Raw genomic sequence first — 22,099 nt, forward strand, 5'->3', positions numbered from 1 at the left:
TTGCAATATTTAGCGACGGATTTAGAAAATTCGCCGCTAATTTAGCGACGGTTATCATAAAACTGTCGTTAATTTTAACTTAGCGACAGTTTTTGGAAAGTCGTCACTAATTTTTGCAATAGTTCTAGATAAACCGTCGCTACTGATAGCGACAGTTTAAAGAAAATTCGTCGCATGTCAAAACATGCGACAGTTTTTTAAAACCGCCGCTCATTTAGCGACGGTTGTTCTATAACCGTCGCAATATTTTAGCGATGGTATTATAAAAACCCTAAAATCAAATTAGCGACGGTTTAGCCAAATTCCGCGCAAACTCTCTATAAATATCTCCATTTTTGGTCTATTTTCCTCCACAACACATAAAATTTCTTCTCTCTTACACAATTTTCTCACTTCTCACAACACTTAAAGTTTTTCTCACTACTTCATAACACTTAAATTTTTCTCACTGCTTCATAACACTTAAAATTTATCTCTCTTACATGATTTTACTACTTTACAACACTTAAAATTTTTCTATCTTACACGATTTTAGTTTCAATTGTTAGTCTTTTTATATTTATTAAATTATTAAAAGAATTTTTTTTTATTTTTCGAAACAACTTAACGACGGAATTTTCATCCGATAGTTTAATAAAGAGAAACCAAAAGAAGACTGTTCGAGATTTGTTGTAAACTCCATAAACCTAATTTCATGAGAGATCTGACCTACCTTCAAAATACTAAAACGCTCACATATCACGCTAAAAATTACTTGGGCACATTACTTAATTATTAAAGAGTTTTGCCCACAAAAATCTTGGAAGAAAAATACATACTAAGAGAAGTGGGGTAGCTGAAAAATGACAACCTCATAGAACAGTAAGAACATCGCACTTGAAAGAAAATTCATGATTGCATCACTAAATAAAGGCAAATCATGAGAAAATGATAACTCGTGTTATTATCCAGCTGCAAAGCAGAAAGCATTTCAGTGACACAGAAATTATACTTCCAGTTGACTTTGTACTTCCAGAATGGTCTTGGCGGAGTTCCTCAGCTGCTGAGCTTCTTCATCAGTAAGATGCACATTGGTTACCCCCAACACTCCGCTCCCACCTAACTGAGCAGGCAAGCTTAAAAAAACATCGCCACCGTCGATATTGTACAAGTCCTTTGCAAGAACCGAGACTGGATGGATCCTTCTTTGATCCCTTAGTATCGTTCGGGCCAAGCTAGAGACGGAGTACCCGATCGCCCACGACGTGTAGCCTTTCAAACTTATGACTTCATATGCACTTTGGACAACTTCTTTGTGGATGTTTTCTAAGGTGCGTTTCTCATAGGCAATCTGTTGCCTCTCTAAGAAGCTTAGTATTGGGACTCCTCCAACACTTATGCTTGACCATAGAGCCACTGAACTGTCACCATGTTCCCCAACAATGTAGGCCTAGAATGGCAAAGGTATGAATAATTAATACATAGTCAGCTTATTTATATCTAGGTAGCACAATTACTAGCACTGGCCTGTCACAAAAGTCCAAGCATTTTGTCTGAATTCGTCATGCGTTACTTGGGTGATTGACAAACTTCATTTCCTTTAATATTAGTTTAGGAGCCCAGATCACTTGCCCATCCACTACCCAAACAAGCATTATTCTTTCCTCGCATTCTTTTATGACACGGAAAAAATGGTATATTATCGATTTAGAATCCTTGCCCTCTCTGTATTGGTGGGATGCTAGACCAAAAGTCTTTGGCAACAACTCGCAGTTTGACAAAAGAAAATAATGGTACTCGCTCGAATGTAGTAGGTAGATCTCATATCATGGCTTATATGCTCGTTGTGAAAATCTTGGGTAGCGACACCATTTGACTTTTATTTAAAATAATGTTGGCAGTATTCCTTAAAATATGCTACTATGTTTTTTTCTACTGGATTTGCAGATTTTTTTTGCGCAAGAAATGATAACCCGTTTTTGAAAATGGACTTGGGGCCGATAATCAGCTTGATATGATAACTCAAAATAATATGAAATGGAAAAGCTATTGCAGCCAGTAATACGCCATGTTCAAAAGTGAAAATAATTAAATAATAATAACAATGAATAAAAAAATCTCACCTGCACATCCTGTGCATTAACATCAAGGTGATCGGCGATCAAGAACCGGAACCTGGACGAGTCCAGGTTGGTACCGGATCGGATAACCCGGTTAGGTGGGAATCCGGACAACCTCCAAGCTACATAAGTCAGCACATCAACCGGGTTCGAAACCACCAATATTATACAATCCGGAGAGTATTAGCCAACGGTGGCACAATATGCCTAAACAGAGACACATTTCTCTGCAGCAGGTTCAGCCTGCTTTCTCCCGAGTTCTACCGTGCACCTGCGGTGACGATGCAGAGGTCGGAGTTCGCAGTGACAAAGTAGTCGAGGGAGGCCCGTATCTTCGTACGTGGGAGGAAAGCGGCGGCGTGTTGGAGGTCGAGCATCCCGCCGCGCAGCTTGTCTTCTTTTGCGTCGACGAGGGCGAGCTCATCGGCAAGATCTTGGGTGAGGATCGTCTGGGCGATGGCCATACCCACGTTCCCGACGCCAACTACGGTGATCTTGGTGTGGCGCTTGGTGGGGGACGGCGGGGCTCCACCAGTAATGGGGCTCAAAAAGGCTGGGGTTAAGTCTAGTCCACCGGGATCCAGGGAGGAGGTGGATGTACTCTTCTGCATGATGTGTAAAGGAATGGTGTATGCAAGTGTGAGTTTTTGTGTGTATGAATGAGCGTCGATGGTTGAGAAAATGGTGACTAGCCTCGCCTCTTATATAAGGATCGAATTTTTCGGAAACAAACGCGCCGCCGCCCTGATTTTTCCACGTAGCAAGACTTTTCTACGATGGTATTATGGATACTGATACGGAGGAAGAAACCAAGTAAAAATATTATAAAAGTCCATTTTGGGCCAATTTGGACCATTCGCCGACAGTTTATAAGATATTTCGTGGAACAAAAAGTAATTTCAAACATTTAAAAATCTTATTTTAAATTTTTGAAAAATATATTTTCTAAGAGTTTTCCCTTATGTTGCGTGATATTTAGAAAATGGACACTTGATATATGAGATATTCTTGGGATATCAAAAAACAAAATCAAATCAAATATATATCTCAAACATTGCAAGGGTAGTTTCACAAGTTTAAAACGTTTTGTATCATTTCCTACTTAATCGTATATTTATTCTATATAATAATTGAAATTATACACATTCTACTATATTTTCTACATCTTTCAATTTATTATTCTCGTGTTCTATTATCCCATCGTACAAACCATGACGCTGCATTAAATGTTGTCATGGAATAAAAAATGAACGAGTAGGTATCTTGTGAGACGGTCTCATGAATCTTTATTTGTGGGACGAGTCAATCCTACCGATATTCACAATATTTTTTCATGGATGACCCAAATAAAAGATCTGTCTCATAAAATACTATCTGTGAGACCGTGTCACACAAGTTTTTGTCAAAATGCACAACCAAATTAAATCACTTATAGACACATGTATTAGACTTCGCATATCCACGGAAACTATCGATGACTAATCGTTCTCTTTGTGTCGACTAAGGACTTGTATGCTGTTCGAGAAGGTAAGTGGTGTGCACCCCAAGTCTCGGCATATAATTTCCCTTCTTTCACATAGTTTGCATTTTCCTATTTGTCCTATCAATTGTATAATTTTGAATATATTCCACCATTTCTATAAAGTAATTTTTAATAAAACCAAAGATGGGAAAAGCATGGTAGAAAGTTACTTGCAAGAATTTTTTCACTCTACCGACCTTCTAAAACTTGGTGCTGTAAACGTATTTGATCACGTAATTTTTAAAACCTCATGCTATCTTTGGTCAACTATTTTTTTAAAAAAAAAATGAAATCATCGAATGTATTTCAACCACTATAGTATAAAGAACTTGGGATGCCAATAGTCGATCTTAATCAGTATAAAGTTAGTGTACTTTTGATGATTTTTATTGAATTTTTTAACTGTTTGACTTTTGTTAATTTAATATATTTTTATTTGCTTTTACAAAATCTCATGGATTTTTGAAGATTTTTTTGCAAGATATTTTAGATTTTTGTAAATTTTTTGTATAGAATTCTATGATTTTTATCTAATTATAATATATTATTTTTGATTAATTTATTTGAACTAATAATTAATTGATAGTGATAACATATTCATTTTAAAATAGTTTTTTAAAATTTATATTAGTCAATAAATTCAAGTATTTAAAAGTTAAATTATATAATCCTTACATGGATGTGTGTGTACGTGGGATGTAAGCACTGTATTAATTAAGGAAAAATTATTATTAAATTTTTTCTATAAATTTTTGACTAAAAATTTTCAAATTTTTTTAGCATTTTGAATTAATTTGTAAATTATCATATTTTTACAAAATATTATATCATGATAAATAAACTTTTTTTACATGAATATATATATATATATATATATATATTAATTTTATGAGACGATATAATTTTATGATTTACTTATATCTAGCGTAATAATTTTATTTAAAAATCATAATTATAATTTTAAACCTGTAGAATTTCAAGATTAGAAGTTATAAAATAAAAAAAATAAAATATAATTTTTAAATAATAAAGGAAACAAATTATTTTATCACTTATATCATTATTTTTTTATATAAATTATAGCTTAAAATCTAAATTTTTGTTTTATTTTTTATCATACTTGTTGTGAGGCTATTCAACTATTAAGAATTAAGCAGCATTGTTTTTTTGGATTTATCTTTTGTTATTATTGAATATTATGTTCATTTGTATAAATCATAAATAAAAAATCAGAAAATCAATAATACAATTCAAAATTTTCTAGATATTAAAATAAAAAACTATTAAATGAGCAATCAACAAAAAAATGAAAAATCTAATAAGGAAAATAAATGTATATAGAGAGAAAAAGTTTGTGTATGTGTTAAAAGTTTTAAAAATCTATCCAAATCTTTCGGTTGAACTATAGACAAATTTGGCAATTTATAGTTGTATATTAGGTTTTAATGTTGGTACGCTAATGAATTATTAAAAATCTATTAAAAATTTCAATACACCTACATTTTTATAGAGTTTTTAAAAGTCAAAGTTAACATCATTTGAATTTTAAAACTATATATAAGTCTAGTTTGAATACCATTAAACTTTTATAGAATATGCAAAAATTTTGATTGAATGTTACTGTGCTTATAAAACCTACAAAATTTATTAAATATCCACCAATGATCCTTTTTGGTTGACTCTTTAGTTTTCTTTATAACCTGACTTTTTAATTTTAAAAACACGGTGCAATAGAAAATATTTATATCCCAAATATCCGAAAGTGCTCAATTTTTAATAGGGAAGATTATTATTTTTATCTTATGTGTTCCATGCTTTATCATTTTGATCAATTATATTTTTAAATTTGAGATTTAGTCATATATATATACATATACATATATAAATATATATATATATTGGCGAAGTTTGTTATGGTGTTGGGATTTGTTTCAAAAAGGCTGACGATGGCAGATTGGTTCTAGAAGCTTTCAAAGATCCTGGCTTTTGGGACCTCTTACTTTTAAACCTATTACAATTGCAGCATAATGTTTCGGGAATTTGAAAGTGAGTGATCGTCGAACATAATTGGGATATTGGAATTGGGTATTAAGCGAACAGATTTTCTGGCAAATAGATACTGAAGAATTTAAAAGGTTTCCCAACTTTGCTTTCTGCGGAACTGATGAGTTGATTTGGCACTTTACTTCAAATGGAATTTACTCAGTTAGATCCGGATATTTTTTGCCGATGGGAGATAGGGTGGGTTCTAGCGATGGTAGCTGGGGAGGAAGCCCTGGTACTTTCGAAAACTTTGGCACTTCAACATCCAAAGCAAGATCCACGTTTTTTTAAATGGAATGTCATTCACGCAATCTTACCAACTCGTTTTCATCCAGCTGTGAGGGGTATTAAAGTTGACAACATCTGCCCGTGTTGCAATATTTTCCCAGAGCATAGCTTTCATGCTTTTCGGCTTTGTTTTGGTGCACAGGAGTTGTGGGAAATTTCGGCTTTATGACCAATATTATCTCGTTTTAAGAGTCGATCTTTCATGGATATTTGGGAATGAGTTATCTTATTTGGGAATGATGAAGAGTTGGGCAGTTTTGTTGCCATGGTTTCCTGGAGCATTTGGCTTGCCCATAAACAATTTGTTCATTTGGGTAAAAAGCTACAGCCTAAGGAGGTTGTTTCTCGAGCGAGTTTTTATGGGCATAATTTCTGTCATTTCAGCAAGTCTGTTCACCAAAGCCTCTGAATCCTGCTTCCCCTATTAAGTGGCTTGCACCACCTGCAGGTACGATAAAGATTAATGTTGAAGCAGATATTGTAGAATGTTCTCCGAGGGTGGGTATAGGTGTGGTTGCAAGCGATGATCATGGACTTGTGCTACTAGCTCAGACCAAGTTTTGGATGGTATATTCTCAGCCCATTTACCGGAGCTTTTGGCAGTTAGGTGTTGGCATCTCAACAGCATCAATGGAACAAGGTCATCATCGAGACTAACGCAAGTAATTTTGTTAAATCCATAGCTGGTTCACTTCATTTTGCCGAAGACGAAAGTATCGTATCTTTTATTCATCAACTCGATTCAAGACTTTCGAGTTTCCATGAGACACAAGTAATGAGATAGCTCATATCTTGGCTAAGAATGGCTTAGTTTAGGGTGAAAACACTTGTATAAAGATTTACGTCCATCATAACACATCTCAACCGGACATGCATATTTCTGGGCTTTCAGAGTTTTGGTTTATAAATTCATAATGATACCACGAGCACCTTAGAGCATCCTCAAGATATGTTTTCAGATACCGTTATACAATTACAACCCGTTTTTGCTACAAAACACCCATGCTTTAGGACCTGGTGCAACGGCAAGCACCCGTTTAACTTGGGGAGGTGGTGATTTAGTAACAGTGGACGGCAAAGTAGCTCTGCTCATAAGCAAATTTGTGTATTTAGACTTTTTTCATGTTTAATGCTGAAGTGGATGATTTTAAAAATAAACAACAAAAAAACAAATGCATTATAATATTTTGGTGGAACTTTTATTATCTCATATTTCTTCTCCATCGCCCTGGGCTGCCTCTCCACAATTCCTTTGACCAATGAGGCGCTCACCACAAGGACTTGCTCTAGAAGCTCGCTCAATCGTCCTTCCCGCGGCCTCTGTTAAAGCTCTCGTTTGGTACCTGCGTCTTATTCCTTTCTTTCTTCAATGCATATACTTAGCTAAACCCTGTTGAATTGTTTATAAAATGCTGCCAAAATAAATATTTGCATCGTAGCAAAAATAATATTCCGACACTTACATGATATAGATCAATATAAACTCCAGCATGGCTTAGCTACTATCCGTAAAATTGATCGGTTATCCGAACTCGGACCAAATGTCCAAAATGTCATTTTTTATATTAAAAAATACTTCTTTGACTGGGTTGCACTATCCAGATGATTTCTTATTGAATTAATTTGCTTTCAGTTGATATACTGTTGCTAAACTTCTGTGATTCCTTGTATAATTTCTTGTTGATTTAACTTGCTTCTGAGTTGTTGGAAAATTGTTGATAACAGTCACTTAGTATTCTACTGAAAATTAAGTTTGCTAAAGTACATGTAATGACGGGGTGCATATCAGGATTGCCGGACATTTATTGAATTATAAAATTTGTAATTTGTTGAATAAAAGTTTAACATGGTTTGGAATTAGGTTAACTGCAGATTTTTATGACTCTGAATAACCTAGGTATTTGTTTAAATGTGGGGATACATTTTGGAGCAAAAGATGAATCCAAATAATAATGTTAGGAGTGGTCGACTTGATCCCTCAATTGGATTCTTATGGTTAGAAATCTTCTCAAAAAGTGTTGGCATGCTCTTCAGCAACGCATCCACAAGATTAATATGGTGTCCTTCCACAGCTTCAAGTTCAATAATGCAGATGGTCTGTACCCCTAATTCGTGCAAAAACCATCTTTGAAATCAGCGAATTGCCGGAGGATTTCTCTTGATTTGATATTGCCAAATTGATTCATGGTCAATGGAAGGCCTCCAAGCAACTCACATGCATATCAATAATGTTTTTCAGGAAGTAGAACATTGTCTTTCTGAATCTGTGGATGTGGATGAGCCAATAGGGCCCCAATATTTGATTATTGGTTTCCAGTTTTATCATCTTTGATGTGCAGTAAGCAGCTACTTGAGGAAGAAATGCATGCATACTAGGAGGTCCCCTGTTTCTTTTCTTCTAGATGTGAAATTGGAGCATGTGTGTGGTTTCGTGTTGCTATGATCCAGTTACGAATTCAGACACACCATTCATTATGCCAGCTGTTTTTCGCAACTTTCCCTAATTATCACTCTATCAACTTTAAGACTAGAACTTGGGCATCAAAATCTTGCATGGAGTTTAGAATCAAGCTTAATAATCACCATTTCTTTTCTGGCACAAGTTGAAATTCTGCTCTGGTATTTCTACTTGCTGAGATAGCATTTGTTTGAGAATCTAGTTGTTCGGTGCCTCAATTCATCTCTAAATGGTTTACGTCGTAATAGTTTGAGTGGCTGTCACTCTGAAGCCATTAAAATTACAGATTTATCATGCTAATGCAAATTAACGAGGTGATCGTTGAGACAAGTTTTGACTTTTGACCAAACAATGTAAATGAGTACTAAAAAAGAGTTTCAAGAAAGTAATGTTGTTTTCGGGTTTTGAAATATAAAATAATCAGTAACCAAAACATGTATTGACCCACGGTCCCATTGTTTATTCCTTATTGTGAGTCCAGCCATCTGTTCCAGCTTTGGTTGTGAATCAACATGTCAGATAATTGTGATTCTGAGAGTATTTGCTAGAATGGCATTTGACAAGTGCTCAGTTGCAGATTATGTGACTATCTTCAATGCCTTTTGAATTATTTATGATATTGTAACAAGAACAATGAAGTTTAAATATGTCGTTGAAAAAGCAAAATCTGCTTTTTAAACTGCCAGTTGCTCTTTGTTAAAATTTTCTGACTGATTTTTCGCTGTAGCATATTGAAAGATAGGAACACCAATAATATCTTTGACGTAATTGATCGGTAATATTTTCTGGTGCATTCATTATGTGTTAATTTCTTCTGATTAGTGTATGTACTAGATAAAATGTGTCGTTCAGCTGACTGATTTTGGATTATGTACGTCCAACCGACATCTGGTCACGAGGCGGAGATATGGATCTTAAATTCGGATTTTAAGAACTTTCGAATATGTGGATTATGTAAGGCCATTCTATATTAACTTAACCAGTAATTGATACTCCCAACTGATACTGAGTGCATAGAGTTGTAATGCCAAACTTGTTCAGAATACAAGGATTCTTTTGTTTTGATTTCCAGATTTGTTGCGCTGAATTTCATTTGTGCAATGTTAGTTCCGTTTCATCCAAATACTATGGGATAATACCCAGTTTGAGTAATGTTGGGATAGAGCTGAGCAAAACAATTTGTTTCTGCCAACTGTAACTGCTTTCTCCTCAATTTTCTTGTCGAGTAATTAAATTTACTCGACCTTTTCTTTTTCAGTTAGAATACATAATTTCTCGAATGATTACCTCATTTTCGTAAAGTCTGTTTAGGATTGATAGATATGGATTTGTGTTTTTAAATGAATTGATTTGAAACCGACTTTTTTTTGGGGTCCAATGCATCTACATGATGGACAAAAAATATAGAGCTTGTAAGATGAATTTCGATTCTTATTTGTTTTTCGAATAGGTCTCTTGTTAGACGCTCTCACAAAAAAATACACATGTTTGTGAAGTAGAACTATTTGAATGAGATATTTTTAATATAGGATATCGCATTATATATAGTTAGTTTTTTAGTTAGTGTAAAGTGATGGAATGATAATCGAGTGTTTGGGAGAAAAATACAAGGTTGTATTGAAAGTAATGATTTTATCGGAACATAAAAAGAAAAAGATGAAAATGTATTAGGATAATATATTGGAAAATATGATGTATGCTTCGTTTAATTATTTTCGGAGATTGAAAACACTTTCCTCCAAACATAAATTAGACTCCCTCTTTGCCAAAAAGCCAGCTTCAGCCTCATTGAATCAGTCTCGGTTTCAAAAAATCCTCGTTTGCTGCCTAATAAGAATCAATATATAGGAAAATAAACAATAAAAAACGAAGAGAAGCGAAATATAGAATTAATCGGTGAAATGTCCACCCTGATAAATTCAAGCAATTGGACCAGAAGTATGGACAATCAACTAAAAGTGCAGAAACTGATAATGGAAAGTGTCTTGTGAAATTATACACCATTTATGCCTATGGCTAAACAAACATTAGAAAACCAATTCGTTTCTATAATTCTTTATTCTCAATACATTAAATGTGAACAACTCACAACATGAGAGGGGGACCATCGTCACTCAATTCATAACATTCTCACCTGCAGCAACTTGTCATATGCATTTAATTATTGAAGTAATTAATTGAAACAACCCTAGAACTGAACTGTGGAGTTGGAGAATATCATCTTAAGAGTTATAATTCTTTCTTTTTCTTTTGTACAACAAGTCTCTAGTGTTACAATTCTTGAAAAAAAAAAGATGTAATATACATGCATAATGATTCAAAAAGGGGAGGGAGCCACTTTACCCCTCCACGCTCCAAGTAAATGGAAAAGAGAAAAAAAATTTGTTGATTCACAGCAGACAAAATTCGATTTGGCGTGATGAACATGTACTTCGGGAGAAGTGTTGGATAGTGTTTAAGGTTCCCAGTTATGAATAGGTGGTTTGCGATGGGGTTGTTCGTAATCTATGACTACTTCGTCCACCGCTATTCTGTTGTCCTTAAAATTCACAGTTTCCTCACCGTTGGATGGTGGTGATTCTGGTGTGGACCGTTCAAATCTCTTCCATGCCTGCACATGTATTATATGGTGGTTCAGATTTATATTCAATATTGTTGTTCCTTAAATCCATTATATTGTGCATGCATGATATAGACTGAAAGGAAATTCTATATATGAAGGATCGTTACTGTTGATTGTATGTTTTTCTATCACCTCTGAATTGTCTAAACTCTTCAAATCAATTATGTAACATGAATTTTAAGGGAAATATGGGACAACGGTTTCAAAGAAATACCTTTTTTTCAGAAGCCTCTTGCAAAATCTTCCTTGAACATAAAATTTTAACCGAGGGACTACCTGTAGGATTGACAGTAATCAGTAAGAGAGACGTGCGAATCCGAAACTCAATATATTGATACACTAAGGACAATAATAATCATAACAGATTGCAATATAGTAATTATTATTGGGCATGACCTCAAGATAAGAAAAGGTGACTATTGTTATTATGGTTGAACATATGATACTGATATTAAAAGATTACACTTTTATTCTGTCAAATACACTGCATATTGGGCAGTCAATACTGTATTAGGTTGAGGAATTGAAGATGAATAACTAGTATAAATCACCGTATTCTATGTGAAAGCCAGGAAGAATCAAAGACAATCTATGAAACAAAATCTTTTCTACAAACCTGTCATGCCTTCTGTTTCTTTAACAGCAGAAGTTCTCTGATTTTCAAACTGGATAGCCGTTGTTCCATCGGAGATCTTCCCACCATATTCAGCGATGACGTTTCCTCGTGACACAAATGTCTCAGTTTCTATTCTGTTTAAACCCTGAACCAAATCACGTGGTTAGTCTTATAACTCTTTACAATACTTCAATATACAAAACTTAAAAATCATTTCTCGATACCTGAACTTGTGCGACATCCAAAACCATAAGTGGCCTAGCAGCGCATGCATGCAAGCAAAGATATATAACTAGATGAAGTACTAGTGGAGGCATGATTTAGAGGTATATGCAAAAAAGTAAACAGTGCGATCAGAGCGAAAGACCAAGAATAACAATGAGTTTAAAATATGATACGAGTCATATGAACTATATATGCACTGAGAAGGATTAGATAAAGCATTAAATGCGGGGTTTTGGTAGGAGATGAAATTTTATTTTAAGAGAACATGCAGTTTGCTTGGTGTTGGCCATTGGAAATAATATTGTAGATATCGGTGGCCTCCCATGTCTCCTCTTCCACCCTTTAATCAAGTGTGGACCTAAAGGGAGAAAGTCATTATATGGTCAACGTAGGTTCATGCACGGTACGCGGATGTTTGCTTAGGAAAATTCAAGAAACATGAACAGACCCTTCGTATATGTGACTAATAAATTTTTGTACTTGTATCAATTATGACATTATAAAATTATAGTAAATATAAGAACATCACATGTGTTTGAGCAGAAGTCCTCTGTCCGGTTTATTTTTTATAACTCTCAATTATTTTTTTTAAAAAATGACCTACTCAAATTTATTTGACCAAAGTTATTTTACAGATATCCCTTCCTCCATTCATATCTCTATGGTTCATCTCTTATTGCGAGTTTGGTTACTGTGATTTAAATGTTAAACATAACATTTAAGTCAATTTTCATCAATTCCCGATTTTATAATCAAGTATTTCTATATTTTAAAATCTAAAATATTTTGCTCTAATTATCATCCGTACAATGACCAATTTAAGCATGGGGATTTATTAAAAATGAACATTGCGATGAATTCAATATTATTTTTCTTCTCTGTTCCGTAAATAAAGGAACAACACAGTGCACCTTTCTATTCTTGCTAGTATTTTACATAAAATCATATGTTGATTTCTCTTGTACCTAACCGTGTACAATAGTGTTTAGTCTAATTTATAACTTTTTTGAAAAATTAATGAAGCTGTCGACAAACCCTTTGTTGTATACGGAACAAGCCTCATTGGTCCTGAGCTATGAATGCAACAGCCTACAACGTTGTTCCCCTCTAATTAATTCAATGACGGATACAATTAAACGGTTTAATCATTCCAAAAAATTTCATGTGTTCTCCGTTACTGTTGTCTATATTTTTTAAAACTTATATTCGGATGTTTTCGTCGATAGCATTTCAAGATAAGGATATGAGTTGATTTTGGAACTAGATTTGATCTCTTTGAGTAGAAAAGAAAAGTTTTACAATATTACATGTCATGTAGCCACATAGAAGCTCTAGATTTGCGAAGAATCTTTCTTTTACATTATAAATGTAGCGTTAAAGAATTATCAGATTGTATGCACTACTTCTCCATATAGCTAAAACAAGTGAAACCTTCTGATTCCTTTAGTTTTATATGGTAAGCGAAGATGCTTTGATTTTCAAACTTTACATCTCATGCTTATAATTTCCTGCTGACTTCCGTTGGCAAAATTTGTTGATATTTCGGTTACTTTCTTTGTTAGATTATTTGGTCTAGAACAGGCCACATAACTCATTTTCATTATTTTATCTTGGACTTCGTTTTGATATTATTGGGTGCTCATTTTAAATCATATGATTAATACATGATGCAGGTTTTTTTAAAACTATATTTACGTCAACGTTTCCATTGTTATCGTTTCAAACGATGTTCGAGGGCAATGTCTACTAAGTCGGGGGAGCACAAGGCGGCCCGGGGGGGTCTACAATTTCCTGGAGATGATGCATATAGACATTTTATGATCGAGCATTCATGGTGCCTGGATCTTTAAGTGGAATGTTCGTCACAAATTGCCAATTTCTCCTCTCGTCTTTGGGCTTCTCGCCTAAAACATTCTTAAAGGAAAATGTTTAAAACTGATCAAAATACAGAAGGTATATATGGATAGAGATGATGCCGAATATTTTGTTACTTAATTACATGTGAGTTTCACGTTTCTTGTATGATGATATGATAGAAAAAAGTAGAAAACTTTGGACATGATATTGAACAAGATTTGAATTGTGGTGCAGATACTTAAACGACAACTTGTTATAAGCCTCAATGATGCATGTGGCTACATATTATTACAATAATGAGAGAGTGTACTCATGTGGAACTTGCATTGCGCATTTAAAGAGGGTGCGATTGAAGCAAAATGGAGACAAAGGAGAATGGGAGATGGGGACCCTTGATGCAACAAACAGTGCAGTATGCTTGAACCGCCATTTGCACCATCAGGCCACGATACAAGGGCCTACTGCGGTCCCACGGTCGGCCCACCGCTTCTGTGGTGCCTATTCCATGTTCCATTGCTACGGCAAAACTGCAGCCCAAGTAAATCTGTCTATGCCTAGATTAGACCCAACTAATTAGATGCGAAGCAAGTTGACAGAATATATAACATGTGAATGGGGCTGTTACGTCTCGCACTCGGCTCGGTCCAGCTCTGGTGTCGAGTGAGGTCCCCATCGCACTCGGCTCATTCTTTTTAAATATGAGCGAGATATTTTAAATTTTGAAAAATTGTTCACACACACACATATTATGATTGTGGTTTGACCATTGCAGAAACAATTACAATAAAATATTCATTTATGTATTTTAAATTATTCAGTTCCATCAAGCGTGTATCCTCAAATTAATTATGATTTTTTTCCAGAAAAAAATTATTTATGAATTTGGGGATAATACAGTGGAGACATTTCTTGACAAATCAAAATGGTGAGTTTTTATGTGCACATTTTATTATTATTTAGATAATTTTTCTAATGTATTTCCAAAAAATTGTAGAATTTGCCTTAAATGTAGTTATTTTACCAGTGGTTCATTTTGACCCTATCAATCGATTTGGCAAAAACTTGTGTGAAACGGTCTCACGGGTCGTATTTGTGAGACGGATATCTTATTTGGATCATCCATGAAAAAATATTATTTTTTATGTTAAGAATATTACTTTTTATTGTGAATATCGGTAGGGTTGACACGTCTCACATGTTAAGATCCGTGAGACGATCTCACATGAGAACCACTCTTTATCTTTTAACGGAGAAAAGAGCTGGGAACGTAAATAAAAATTGCGGTTAAAATTATCGAAAAAGTTTTAAACACATAATTATCTCATAAAATTGATTTATGAAACAGAGTTTTTATTATTGAAACTTATGAAAGATGAGACAAATAATTCAAATCCTAAGCAAAAGTCAAAGTGAAGCATCGTGTTTGATGAAGATAACGTAGGTAAGTAGCTTAGAATAAATACGTGCTCTCTAATAATATATCCATCTATATTATTATTTCCTTTTCTATACTCAAACAAGTGTTTTTTTCCCTTATAACTTCCAAAATATTTTTTAGAAAAATAATAATAATTGACTTTGAAGAGCTAAATAAGGGACAAACATAACACCCGACACATCTAATCTTATCTTGTAAAATTAATTTGTACAAATTGATCCATGATTTTAAATACAACAATGCCAATAAAACAGATCAAATTTTTGTATACTTTTATGTCTTTTTGCAATAATCAAAAGTGGTGGTTTGGATATAGTGTTTGTCGTGTCTAGTGTCTACATTTTTTGTGATTTATCAGATAAATGGACAAAAAACAGAGTAGAGAATCAACTAAACAAACATGAACAAGAATGATTCTTAGATTGTTCTTGATTCATAACCAGGAAAGTGTTGTCATCATTCAACCGTCTTCAAGAAAAGGAAACTTTACACAGATTAATGCTATACATTAGGTAAGCAAAGCAAAGAGAATTATCAGCATAATTAAATAGAGCAAGCCTTGTCAAAGAGATCACAGCCTGAATTGTGAAGGGCGGTCGTTATGGCAGAAAATAGTTCCCAAACGTGTTCTCTCCACTGTATGTAACGTAGAGGAAACCATCTTCATCCTTCTTTTCGTCATATACTCCTGACATTATAGCACCTGAACAATGAAGATAGCAAGAAGTTTATAAAACGTGACAGTATTTTCATCAGGGTATACGGATGGTTACCTGTAGGGGGCAGGACATTGTCCACGAAGATGAAAATTGCTTTTTCTGCACTCAGTTTGATCCTTTTGCGTATAACATAGACAAATTGCCCCACAGTCAGGTCAGCTGGTACGAGATACCTGTAATTGTATAGAATACGATGAAAGGGTTTACAACTGTGTGCATAAATGGGAAAATATAGGTAAGGCAATCAAAGATGTGCGGGTATCATTCCTTCGACCATCCGAATTCTTGCCTTACAGTAACTAGATGGTCCCGCCTCAAATCACAAACAAAAAGGAAAAAGGAAAAGAAGCACAAACCAATTCGGGAAGTCAACAAGAGAAAGAGAGAAAGGCGCTTAGACTGGTAGCTTAATGAAAGATATTGTGATGATTAATCATCCGTTACAATATTGATCATCCATGTTCAAAAGAACTTACTTTGGATTTCTTTGTTGGCTTTTGAGTAGATTTTCTTCACTGAGAAATTTTTTTTTTCGAAATACTTGAATATTTTTTTCGAATGTTGTTATTAGAATATTATTTCACATTTAAAACCAACCATCCAAAACATGATTACAATCATTAATCAACACCACCTCATAACACACGTCAACTTTCAAATTCATTTTGAAACAATATTTAAAATTAGCTCGTAAAAATAATACATAACGCGTTCAAAAATCTTTGAGCTGTGAGTAGACAAAAGCCCTAGCCCCTAGCAAACGTTAAATGAATGTTTCACTTTCAAAACCGGTAAGCACAAACATCTGATATAAAGACAACCTGCAACATAAAATGGAACTGCCGATAACAAAATTTGAAACTACTACCATGTTCCCAAGTATATAAATAAAACATTCCTTGGCTTTATATGTTAAAAGTTCTTAGAATCTCAGTTAATATGTCTGCACGTGATCCGACTAAAAATAACAAATATGTGAATCTAAGAAGGAAGGAATTGTTCATGATCACATTGATCGAACCACAATTTAATTTGCCTTTGTTTTGGATTAAAAAAAATCAAATTTGAAATGATTTTTATACAACTCCTTGAAATGTAGATCTTGTAGCATTAGTTGGCCTAAATTTTGACAAAGAAGTTCTGTCAGCAGACAAAGATGACAAAAAAGATGCATAACTTTCACAAAACCATCAAATATGATAGTTTATCACACAACATCAGAGAAAACACTAGGTCATATTTTCAACTAGAGTAGGTAACAAATGTCATGATACAGCCGACAGTTTCACAAGAATCATTCGATAATTCGACTAATATCACACCGCAATAGCAAGTAATCAGAAATACTGTTGAAGCTGAACAATAAGTTATAACCCCCAAGCAACAGTCAACTTAAATAACTTCATAGTTCTAAGCTTTATGTGATCATATTTACAAATCAACAAAGTAAGTAAAGCTATCAGGTCTCCAACAGAATGAAACAAATGGGAGAGCTCAAGGAGATAATAAGCCAGAACCACCCTGTGACGGAAAAAAACTTGTGGTGCATAAATCTTTAAGCAATAGCACATAATTGGATTTTCAAATTCAGTCCCTCTGTTCCTACCTCTTTTTCCTGTTCCCTTAATTCTTTTTTCAAAAACAAATATTTACCGTTCAGTAGTGTCAATTGTGAGCATTTTCAGATAAGTAGAATCCCATCTCACTATAGCTTTATGTAAGATATTGTCAATAAGATAATTTAAGCAAACGATATATTACAATGAAATCAAATTAAGTGGAAATCAATAATTGTGGAGCCAAGCTTACTTTTTCTTGTCAATGTTGGGGATATCACTACTCTCCGCTTTCTCAACAATCACCTACATCACACAAACACAGGTGACATTAATTTACTCTTAATTGGGTTTAAATGAGATTTCACGCTGCAATCTTCAACTTCATGAATGCAAAATTACAAGATTTCCATATTCAGTTTAAAATCGACAGAGGGAATAAAACGACATAAAAGAAAGCCAAGGCAGTGGCATAACAGTTGACATGACACAAACAGTGAGATATACAGAAGGCATCAATTGCAAGAAACAAGACTTCTTACATGTCTCACAAAAGGTATCACATAGATAGACGAAGATATTAGAGGAGTGAATCTTATAGATTCGAGAATATAAGAAGTATGCCTGGCATGTGTTGTATACGTCTTATTTGTTTATCAATATAAATTCAATTTACCTAATAAAAACAGAACGTCGTAAAGAGATTCCAAACCACAGCAAAAAGGGTGCCCTGACATGATTCGTAAATAGGTTTCTCCAACAATAGTGATCTTGGCTGACATGGGCAATGCTAGGCTAAGAATAAGCATGAAATTAAAAGGTTGGAAATTTCGACACTAAAAACATGATGTGTGATGAAAACAGTCGTTTTTCATTTTGTTTATGCTCACAGAACTCATACATAAATAGATCTCTTAAAGGTCAGAATTCAATGGTAAAAAGCTACTAATATCGATGAGGTACAAGAAAATTGTCAAATAAGGGTGAAAACCAAGTGATTCTGAAAAATACCATAAACATATAGCACAAAATTAAATAGACAAAATCACATAACTATCCAAAGAAAACGCTCAAATTACAAACGGAAGCACTACAGAAAAATTTCTGAATTTCTCACAGGAATCCTGTCGGGGTATTTCTCCCTAATCCTAGCAGCCTCAGAACGCCTTTTCTCTGAACAAAAAGAAAGTGAAACATATCAGAACTTCGAAGAAAAATAACCCACAAGAAAAGAAACGAAGATTCATTTATTATAAAAGATATGGAATCAACGGCAGCACAAACCGAGATCATGTTCTTGCTTGAATGAACTCTTTGCCATCACACCTAAATACCACTGCTCAAAAATCAAAACTTTCACTCATAGAAATCAACTAATCAAAGAAAAGCAATGAAACTTCGTACCCGCGAAAAAAGTCAAACTCAATTCATCGAGACATCGGAAACTTGTATAATAAGATAATTAACTAATACAATAACGGGGAGAAGAATACACTAGAAAAACTTTTCAACGACTCAGATCATCGAAAAATTAGAACCCACCGTAATATTATTGTAATTTAAACAGATGTGGTTATAGATTATAATTCACCTTTTCACAACAACAAAAAACACCAAGAATTTAAATATATTACAGAAAAAAAAAGGTAGGACTTTGAGAAAGATGATAGATAGATCAATATTAGAAAAAAGAAAGAAAAAAATGACGAACCTTTTGTATGACAAAGACGATTGTTCAAGAAAGAAGGGAAACCGATGAGAAGAGCTAGGAGGTAATTCTTGAATGAGGGGCTTTGCTTTTCAACTTGGTTTTTGAAAATTGATGATCATTTATACACCATTTACATAAAATAATATTGGGTGACCAAATCTTTAATCATTACCCAACTTTTTTACTCCAAAAAAAAAATATTTGAGGAAATCTTTTTGTGTGCGTCGCACGCACTTCGGGTGACTTGGTTATCAAAACAAATTAGCTATTCAAAATTTGTGGCCTAATTTAAGATTTAATAATTAAAATTGTTTCCTTCCATGACCTCTGGAAATCTTCGAGCTGCTTTTTCTTTGACTAATAACAAACGCTCTCATATACTTGATCGTTTACGGCTTGTTTCGACTATTTATTTGATTGACGGATGTGCCTTGCTTCGGGGCCTTATTTTTTAGTCAGATTTTGATAAAATGTGGGTATTTAAAAAAACTTTTATTTATTTTTAAAATACAAACGCATATTTAGATTCAAGACAAAAATTTGTGCGAGAGGGTCTTACGGATCGTATTTTGTGAGAAGGATCTCTTATTTGGGTCATCGATAAAAAAATATTACTTTTTTTGCTAAGAGTATTACTTTTTTATTGTGAATATCGGTAAGGTTGACACGTCTCACAAATAGAGATTCGTGAGACCGTCTCACAAAATACCTACTCTAGATTCAAAGCTAGGGGATGAATTCTTGAAGCAAGTTTTCTCGTTAAGTTCATTAACCCTCTTTGCTATCTTCATATGTACATATATAATATAATCATGATTGATGTAACCCGGGCGAAACGGACGAGTCGGGTCAGGAACTCTGCCGGGTAAACTATCAAGATATTGAAGGAAATAGGAGTTAGACGCTGGACTTGGATTGTAACTTCTCGAGCTCCTTGAAGGATCTGTGAACAAGAAAATAACCACGTGAATGGGCGCCGGAGGGGAGTCCGGCGTGGCCACTCCGATGCTTAAGTCAGCAGGGTACTCAAGCAATAAAACCAATGTAGCCAAGTGATGGCTGTGATGATTGGTATGTAGTAAATGATAGTATTAAATGTGAATTAATATCTGAAAGATAGTAAATGCAAGTAAAGAACCTGATATTTATAGTAGATGATACAATGATGACCTTGTTTTTCGTGTGAGATCATTAATTATAATAGGGTGGCTGATTATACCCTATTGTTCTGACATGTCAAATCGCACACTTGTCACATCCAGGCCACTTGATTTATTGGTCACTTGTAATAATGTCAGAGATAAATCGGCTATAAACACTGTTTATCGGCGGCATTAAATACTTCACTCATATCGAAGTGGTCAGGGTGAGGTATTCCTCATGATTCCTTATAAGAACATAAGTGTATAACTTCTCAGGGAGGTTATGTTTCGGGTGCTCTCGTGGCCTGGCCTCTAATTGACCGGCCCTTCCGTGGGTTCTTCCAGCCATCCTCTCGTTATCCCGGGTAATTTCATGACTCGGGTGCTGATCCATCCGATTACTTTATTGGTATGGTCAGAACCTTTTATTCTCCTGACCCGGGCACTAACCATGGATATTATCCATGACCCGGGAAGTCCCAGGGTTTATCTATGACCCGGGATATCTCGGGGCATCATCACTCCTTCCTTAATTAGTCGGGCTAGAGTCCACTTGCTGTCCCGATTAGTCTCGTGTGCCCGGTCAGGAAAATTGTTTGCTTACTCGCTTATTATTATTATTATTATTTTACTCCCGAGTTCCGGGCATTTTGTAAATATCTTCTTTGTTAATGAGATCTCTTCATCGCATTTGATAACGGCTTCCCCGATATTCCCCGCATTATCTCAAACTTTGTATTAACTCTGAATTTCATCAATCATTAACCGATAATTTTCTTTTTCCAAAACAAAAACCTGCGGGACCGATACAACATTAATCTTTACTAAGATCGATAGGCGACCAGGGTACGGGTTTCTGGACTTGGCAGATAACCGGGGTACGGGTCCCTGGGCCAGGGTATAGGTCCCTGGACTTGAAAGTATAACCGGGCTATGGGTCCACCGGGCCAGGGTACGGGTCCCTGGATTTGAAAGTATAACCGGGGTACGGGTCCACCGGGCCAGGGTACGGGTCCCTGGACTTGAAAGTATAACCGGGGTACGGGTCCATCGGGCCAGGGTACGGGTCCCTGGACTTGAAAGTAGAACCGGGTTACGGGTCCACCGGCCAGGGTATAGGTCCCTGGACTTGAAAGTATAACCGGGGTACGGGTCCACCGGGCCAGAGTACGGGTCCCTGGGCTTTGAAATATTTGGACGCTTTCTCGAACAATCTTTTAATTTGATGTAGAAATCAGTAGATACAAGTATTTTCTACACATAATATCTCTTTAAATGAAAAGCATTCCATGGCCTCTTGAGAGTTTGTCCCAGAGAATCTTCAAGATAATAAGCTGCACCAGAACTGACTCTTTGAATTATTTTGAAGGGTCCTTCCCATTTTGCTTCCAATTTCCCTACATCGCCCACCTGTTTCACCTTTTTCATGACCAAATCCCCTATCTGAAAGTTTCGCGCCCGAACATTCTTATTATAGGATTTCATTACCCGGCTACGATAAGCTTCCATTCGAATGCTAGCTCTGTCTCGCCTTTCTTCAACCAGATCAAGTTCAATGGCCCGGGACTGATCATTGTGATTCGGGTAGGATTCTATCCGAATAGAAGATTGCCCGATCTCCACTGACAGGACTGCTTCTGAACCATAGACAAGGCTATAGGGTGTTTCCCGAGTAGATGATCGAGGAGTAGTTCGGTAAGCCCATAAGACACTTGGCAATTCCTCCACCCAATCTTTTTCTTTCCCATGGAGCCGGGCCTTCAGTGCTTGCACGAGGATCCTGTTAGTTACTTCCGTCTGGC

At 35.1% G+C, this 22,099-nt stretch overlaps 2 protein-coding genes and 1 pseudogene across 4 annotated transcripts; all 3 read right to left on the reverse strand.

The window, feature by feature from the left end:
* Positions 1–738: 738 nt before the first annotated feature.
* On the reverse strand, positions 739–2,889 carry LOC142555735 (L-lactate dehydrogenase B-like; annotated as a pseudogene).
* Positions 2,890–10,602: 7,713 nt separating this feature from the next.
* LOC142504470 (uncharacterized) lies at positions 10,603–14,245 on the reverse strand. Its single transcript, XM_075617329.1, has 4 exons — positions 14,138–14,245; positions 11,650–11,794; positions 11,248–11,309; positions 10,603–11,021 (listed from the first exon to the last, which is right to left on the reverse strand). The coding sequence occupies exons 1-4, from the start codon at positions 14,243–14,245 to the stop codon at positions 10,866–10,868; spliced, it is 471 nt and encodes a 156-aa protein (XP_075473444.1). The 3' UTR covers positions 10,603–10,865.
* Positions 14,246–15,580: 1,335 nt separating this feature from the next.
* Positions 15,581–19,300, reverse strand: LOC142555737 (autophagy-related protein 8f-like). 3 transcript variants are annotated; one of them, XM_075666798.1, is made up of 6 exons: positions 19,156–19,300; positions 18,729–18,780; positions 18,562–18,617; positions 17,698–17,750; positions 15,943–16,061; positions 15,581–15,872 (listed from the first exon to the last, which is right to left on the reverse strand). In XM_075666798.1, exons 2-6 carry the CDS (start codon positions 18,763–18,765, stop codon positions 15,769–15,771), a joined length of 369 nt encoding a protein of 122 aa, XP_075522913.1. In that variant the 5' UTR covers positions 18,766–18,780; positions 19,156–19,300; the 3' UTR covers positions 15,581–15,768. The 3 variants fall into 3 exon arrangements, with proteins under 3 accessions (XP_075522913.1, XP_075522915.1, XP_075522914.1); XM_075666800.1 differs by having other exon boundaries at positions 18,729–18,771; positions 19,158–19,270; XM_075666799.1 differs by lacking the exon at positions 19,156–19,300 and adding an exon at positions 18,849–19,095.
* Between the last annotated feature and the right edge of the window lie 2,799 nt (positions 19,301–22,099).

This window comes from Primulina tabacum, chromosome 9 (assembly GCF_025594145.1).
Source record: "Primulina tabacum isolate GXHZ01 chromosome 9, ASM2559414v2, whole genome shotgun sequence".
NCBI lineage: Eukaryota > Viridiplantae > Streptophyta > Magnoliopsida > Lamiales > Gesneriaceae > Primulina > Primulina tabacum.

Coding starts and splice junctions, on each gene's coding strand:
- LOC142504470 (XM_075617329.1), bottom strand. CDS start 14,245: ATGGAACATGGAATAGGCACCACAGAAGCGGTGGGCCGACCGTGGGAC. Junction 11,795..14,137: donor CGGTTCAAGCATACTGCACT/GTTTGTTGCATC, acceptor GATTTGGTTCAG/GGTTTAAACAGAATAGAAAC. Junction 11,310..11,649: donor AGAAACAGAAGGCATGACAG/GTTTGTAGAAAA, acceptor TCAATCCTACAG/GTAGTCCCTCGGTTAAAATT.
- LOC142555737 (XM_075666798.1), bottom strand. CDS start 18,765: ATGGCAAAGAGTTCATTCAAGCAAGAACATGATCTCG. Junction 17,751..18,561: donor AATACCCCGACAGGATTCCT/GTGAGAAATTCA, acceptor TGTGTGATGTAG/GTGATTGTTGAGAAAGCGGA. Junction 15,873..15,942: donor CAATGTCCTGCCCCCTACAG/GTAACCATCCGT, acceptor TTCATTGTTCAG/GTGCTATAATGTCAGGAGTA.